General features: G+C 59.7%; 1 protein-coding gene across 1 annotated transcript in view; it reads left to right on the top strand.

Annotated features, from left to right (window-relative positions):
- Cdk5rap3 (CDK5 regulatory subunit associated protein 3) overlaps positions 1-5,423 on the top strand; it is a 9,985-nt gene extending 4,562 nt beyond the window's left edge. The window contains exons 4-14 of the mRNA XM_023718213.1: positions 1-135; positions 875-923; positions 1,382-1,560; positions 1,662-1,798; positions 2,085-2,229; positions 2,499-2,594; positions 3,034-3,112; positions 3,558-3,646; positions 4,299-4,504; positions 4,935-5,106; positions 5,184-5,423. Of these exons, the coding sequence (XP_023573981.1) occupies positions 1-135; positions 875-923; positions 1,382-1,560; positions 1,662-1,798; positions 2,085-2,229; positions 2,499-2,594; positions 3,034-3,112; positions 3,558-3,646; positions 4,299-4,504; positions 4,935-5,106; positions 5,184-5,249 (1,353 nt within the window). The 3' untranslated portion in view covers positions 5,250-5,423. The remainder of the gene's footprint in view (positions 136-874; positions 924-1,381; positions 1,561-1,661; positions 1,799-2,084; positions 2,230-2,498; positions 2,595-3,033; positions 3,113-3,557; positions 3,647-4,298; positions 4,505-4,934; positions 5,107-5,183) is intronic.
- Positions 5,424-5,775: the final 352 nt, after the last annotated feature.

The following is a 5,775-nucleotide window of genomic DNA, read 5'->3' as shown; positions in this document are numbered from 1 at the left end:
AGCGAGGAGATTGCCCAGCTGCTGTCTGGCTCCTACATTCACTACTTCCACTGCCTGAGGATTGTAGACCTTCTTAAGGGCACTGAGGCCTCCACAAAGAACATATTTGGCCGGTACTCTTCCCAGAGGATGAAGGTGAGTGTGATGGCACGGCGTGGCTGGGAACATCTCATCCGTGGGTCACTGCCCGTGGTCTCCAGGGCCAGGTAGAGATGCACACTTCTGTTTTTAGGGGTTGAGAGTCGAGCCCAGGGAGTGCCGAGTTGTGTCCCCAGCCTTTGGTTACAGTGTCTTCTGTTTTCTTAATGTGTTTGGTACAGGGTCTCACTACGCAGCTCGGACTCGTAGTGATTCTCCTGTTTTCAGCCTCTTCAGAACTGGGGTTACTGGTGATGCTACCACGCCCCTACTTGGTGCCCAGGGGTGGGGCTGGAGCCAGGGCAGGCGTGGCATATGGTGCACTTGCCTAAGTGGGCGCTTAGTCCGCTGACCTATCTCACCGCGGCCCTCTGAGACAGGGTCTTGCTGGGATCCCAAGCTGGCCTCAAGCTTTTGATCCTCCTGCCTCAGCTTCCCACGTGTTTGGGTCACAGACATGCACTGCTTCTGGGCCTAGATGATTCCTTTTGTTCTTCTGAGGCAGGGTCTTGCTAAGTTGCCCAGGCTGGCCTCGAATGTCCGCTCCTCCGCCTCAGCCTCCCCAGTACCTGGGATTGCAGAGATGCAGCAGCACACCCGGGGCCACGCTCAGTGTGCGCAGCCGCCAGCGCCGGGAGCTGGAGGCGGGCCTGTGGGGGCGGGCAGAGCCTCCCGCTGCGGGACTTAGCTTCCTGGTGACTGCGGCCAGCATTTCTGGCTGATCTTCCATTCTCAGGACTGGCAAGAGATCGTCTCCCTGTACGAGAAGGACAACACCTACTTAGGTAAATTGACCCTCAAGTAGCCCCTGGCGTCCCTGGGAGATCCTCTCCCCGTGTTGCTAGACACTGGGCTTATAGGAGGCGAAGGCAGTGTGGGAAGGGGTGGAATGTAGATCCGGCCTCTTCATAGCTGAGTAAACCAATTCCAAGCCTGCATAGTGACGCCGGCCCATCATGCCGGCATTTGGGAGGCCAAGATCATAGGGGGATCGCTGCGAGAGGAGGCCAACCTGACCTACATAGCGAGATCTCTCAAAACACAAAAGCACAAAAAAAGTCATAATGATAATCGTTAAAGAGTTCCCAAGCACCTCAATGGAAGGACTGTGCCTGGTGTGTCGGTGGACCCATGAGATAGCCATTACTGTCCCCTTCACCTGGCTGAGGGCTCCAGGCTGGGGCATCTAGGGCGGGCTGGCCTCAGGGTGCCAGGCCCAAGCGAACCTCCTGGGCCCCTGCAGTGGAGCTCTGCAGCCTCCTGGTTCGCAACATCAACTACGAGCTGCCCTCGCTAAAGAAGCAGATCGCCAAGTGCCAGCAGCTTCAGCGCGAGTGCAGCCGCAAGGAGGAGGAGGGCCAGGCGGGGGTGGCGGCGCAGCTGGAGCACTTCCGGCTCGCGTGCAAGCAGTACGGCATCACAGTACGCATGCGCGATGGCGCGGAGTGGGGGAGGGTGCCCTGCCCCTGTGGGCGCTGCCTCCCGCCACATGATCTGGTTCTTCCTCCTGTCCCTGTGACTAGGGAGACAACGTCCGAAGAGAGCTGCTGGCCCTGGTGAAGGACCTGCCGAGCCAGCTGGCCGAGATCGGGGCAGGGGCGCAGTCCCTGGGTGAAGCTATTGAGCTGTACCAGGCCTTTGTGGACTTTGTGTGTGAGAGGTACAGGGCCCCGCAGGCTGGTGACTCCCCTTCTCCCGCCTCCCTCTCCTCTGCATTTGTGTTTTACTTTGTCATGAGACAACATCTCTCAGTGTAGTCCAGACTGGCCTCAGACTCATGGTGATCCTCCTGCCGCAGCCTCCCGAGTGCCAGGGTGACAAGTGTGCGCCACCACCCCTGGCCTTCACTTGCGTTTTCCTTTGGCTGTGCTCTGCTGGCTGGGCCTGGAGCCTCGCCCAACTGGCCATGTGCCCGGGCCAAGAGTTTGCTCTTGTGCTCTCTGTAGCCCAGCGGAGCAGGTGCTGCCCATGCTGCGGTTCGTGCAACGGCGGGGAGACGCGACCGTGTATGAGTGGAGGACGGGGACGGAGCCAACTGTGGTGGAGCGACCGCGCCTCGAGGAGCCTCCTGAGCCGGTGGAGGCGGACGCGGTAAGGTCGGCTTCCCAGCCCAGGGCAGGTGACTCAGTGACCTTGCTCGATGGCCCAGGCCTGGCTGATCCTCACCCCCAGCAGTGGAGGCCTGGTTCTTGGCCCTGAGACCAGCACGGCAAGAGGGTGAGGCAGACCTGGGTGGCATGAGGACCCTGAAGGTGGTCCCGGTGCTGACCGCCTGCTCCCTACAGGAGCAGCTGAGCCTATGGGGCCTGGGCTTGCCTCTGCTTCCCCCCCTGACTGGAGCCAACGTGTTCCCCTTTCAGATCGACTGGGGCGACTTTGGGGTGGAGTCTGAACCTGGTATCTCTGCTGAGGCCACTGGCATCGACTGGGGCATCTCCCTGGACCCAGAGTCCAAGGTTAGGATGCCCTCAGGGAGCCCTGGGTTTCCCTTCAGCTGTAGAAAGCGTGGTCTGTGTTTGGAGAAGTCATTCCAAGTTCAAAAGAGATGGACAGCTGGGCCCGGGGACGCACACCTGTGATCCCAGACTGGGTAGGCTGAGGCAGGAGGACCGCCAGGAGCTGGAAGCCAGCCTGGGCTGCACAGTGCATTCAAGCCCTGTGTGAACTGCAGTGAGACCGTGTCTTCTTTGACCTGCGGTTTGGTGTGAGGTAGAGCCTGACCAGCAGGGATGGGGATGGCAGCAAGACCAGGCCTGCACTGGCACCTCTGTCACTGCCAGGGCTGCAGAACTTGCTGTGCGCAGAGGAGACCTTGAGCCTCGTGGAGGCTCTGTTGTGCCGGCTCCCCAGGCCGGAATTCTCCCAACTTCGCCGGGTCTGTTGCTGTCCATGCAGGAAGCTGCGGGTGACGGGATAGACTGGGGCGACCCCAGTGCTGCTCTGCAGATCACGGTGGTGGAAGCAGGGACCGAGGGTGAGTGCAGACGTGGGTGCCAGGGCCTTTGGGTGTGGAAAGGCTGTCAGAGCGGCATGAGCCACTAGAGGGCAGTGCAGGAGCACTTTACCTCCTGCTGCCGCCTGCCAGTGGCCAGCCTACTGCCCCTTGGAACTCAGTGCTGTGGCCCTGGCAGGCTGGGGACAGCAGGGTGCCTCACTGGGCCACCTTCCCGGGAGTGCTCCCAGGGCCTTTCTAGATTGAGGGAGAAAAACAGACCCCAGGGGCATGGTGGCACATGCCTGTAATCCCAGCACTTAGAGGACTGAGGCAGGAGGATCGCCAGTTCAAGACCAGCTGGGGCTACAAAGTGAACTCAAGGCCAGCCTGAGCCGCATAGCGAGACTCTGTCTCAAAAACTGACAGAAACCAGAGATCCCTTCCCTGTCCCTCTCCCTCCCTCACCTCTAGCCTTTCCCAACAGCCCCGGAAGGTGTAGCGAGGGGCCCAGACGCCCTGAGCCTGCTCGAGTACCCCGAGACCCGGAGTCAGCTCATCGACGAGCTCATGGAGGTACAGCTGCAGCTGCTGGTCTCAGGTGCCTGAGGCTGAGTGGCCCTTGAGACAGAGTCCCCCAACCCCCTTGAGACGGTGCTGGGGAGGCTGTGGCTCAGGCACAGGGAGCAGAAGGGGCCAGAGAGGTGAATCAGTCCCTGGTGACTCTGCACCAGGAAGCTGTTGTTCTGAGTGGGTTAGACCTCACAGATGGTGAAATTGCATCCTGTGTCTAAGGGCAGCCGTGAGTAAGGAATCAGCGCTCTGGATTGCAGAGCTAGCACTGTGGCGTGCTGGCTGGGGGAGCCCCAACAGGTCTCAGTCCACTTTTGATTTTCTGACAGTGAAGCTCCTCCCATATCAGCAGAGAGCAGGACTTAAGGGCTTAAGTGCTTTCTAGACAGAGGATCTCCCTAGGTAGCCCAGGCTGACCTTGAGCTCATGATGAGCCTCCTGCCTCAGCCTCCTAAGTGCTGGGACTGCAGGTGTGCGCCACCACACCAGGCTGTGTCCCCTGCTCTTGCATTGCAGCTGTTGAGTTCCTAGCAATGACAGCATCCAGGGGAGGTGCCTCACCAAACCAGAGTGCAGCCCTCACATACGAGTGGTTGGAGGGTATGTTTCTCTGAATTCCGTTCCTGGCCTGGACCACCCTCTTCTCTGCCTGCAGCTTGAGATCTTCCTGTCCCAGAGAGCAGTGGAGATGGGCGAGGAGGCTGACATCCTGTCTGTGAGCCAGTTCCAGCTGGCCCCTGCCATCCTGCAGGGCCAGACCCAGGAGAAGATGGTTGCCATGGCGTCCACGCTGCAGGAGCTGATTGGCCGGCTCACCAGCCTGCAGATGCAGCACCTGTTCATGATCCTGGCCTCCCCGAGGTCGGGCTCTGACTCCTCTTCTCTGTGACCCCTCAGCTCATCTCTGTTTTTCCAGCCTTACCTCATCCTGAGCATAGGGCTCTGCTTCCGGGCAGGATCAGGTGATTCGGTCATGCAGGCAGGAGGACAGAGGTTGCCAGGCAGGGCAGCCCACACCTACAATCTCATTCCTTGGGAGCCTGAGGCAGGAGGATCACCCTGAGTTTGGGGGCCAGTGTGGGGTACATAGTAAGTTCAGACCAGCCTGGACTGCATAGCGAGACTCTTTCCCTGCTCAAAAAAAAAAAAAAAAAAAAAACCAGAAGTGAGGGCAAGTACTGTGGGGTACCTGGAAGCACTGTACCTCATCCCAAAGGCCTTACAGTAGAGGCCAGCTAGGGGATTGGGTCCCCGGGTTTCTGTGTCCAGCCCTGACCCAAGCGCTGTGCAGGTACGTGGACCGAGTGACGGAGCTCCTACAGCAGAAGCTGAAGCAGTCCCAGCTGCTGGCCGTCAAGAAGGAGCTGATGGCGCAGAAGCAGCAGGAGGCGCTGCAGGAGCAGGCGGCCCTGGAGCCCAAGCTGGACCTGCTGTTAGCAAAGACCCGGGAGCTGCAACAGCTGGTGAGGGCACTGGGAGCGGAGGTGCCCGGCCCACCTGGCACTGCTTCTGTTCCGCTCACCGCCTCCCTGTCCCGCAGATTGAAGCCGACATCTCGAAGCGGTATGGTGGGCGCCCCGTCAACCTGCTGGGGACCTCCCTCTGAACTGGGTGCCCAGCAGTCACTGCATGAAGAGTGGAAGCTGATGTCGGAGCCTTCCCAGCTAGCGCCTGGCTACCTGGAGCCCAGAGAGGGACAGGTGGGAGCCGTCACCTGATGGCCACCACGCCTCCACCCTAGGAGCTCTCAAGATTGGCTCTGCCGCAGTGGACCGCCGCTTCTTGGACCTAATAAAAGAAGAAAAGGCTCTCACTGTGTTGCTGATACTTCCTTTCCTTTATGTTACGTGTAGCTCAGGCTGGCCTCAAACTGGTGGGAAGCTTTCTGCCTCGGCCTCCTGAGTCCTGGAATGCCACGTGTGCGGCCCGTGCTTGGCTTGCACAAGGTTTCTTTTTTTTTTTTTTTTGGTGGAACTGGGGATTGAACTCAGGCCCCTGTGCTTGCCAGGCAAGCGCTTATTCCACTGAGCCATCTCCCCAGCCCCTGCACAAGGTTTCTTACACTCACTGCTCCACTTCCCTGAGCTGGCAGCTGCAGCGGGGAGCCCGCTCGTGTGGGTTCCTGATCCATG

This window comes from Octodon degus, unplaced genomic scaffold (genome assembly GCF_000260255.1).
Source record: "Octodon degus isolate 3935 unplaced genomic scaffold, OctDeg1.0 scaffold00056, whole genome shotgun sequence".
Classification (NCBI taxonomy): Eukaryota; Metazoa; Chordata; class Mammalia; order Rodentia; family Octodontidae; genus Octodon; species Octodon degus.
Note: the sequence above shows the minus strand (reverse complement) of the source record. Positions and strands in the feature narration are given on the sequence as shown.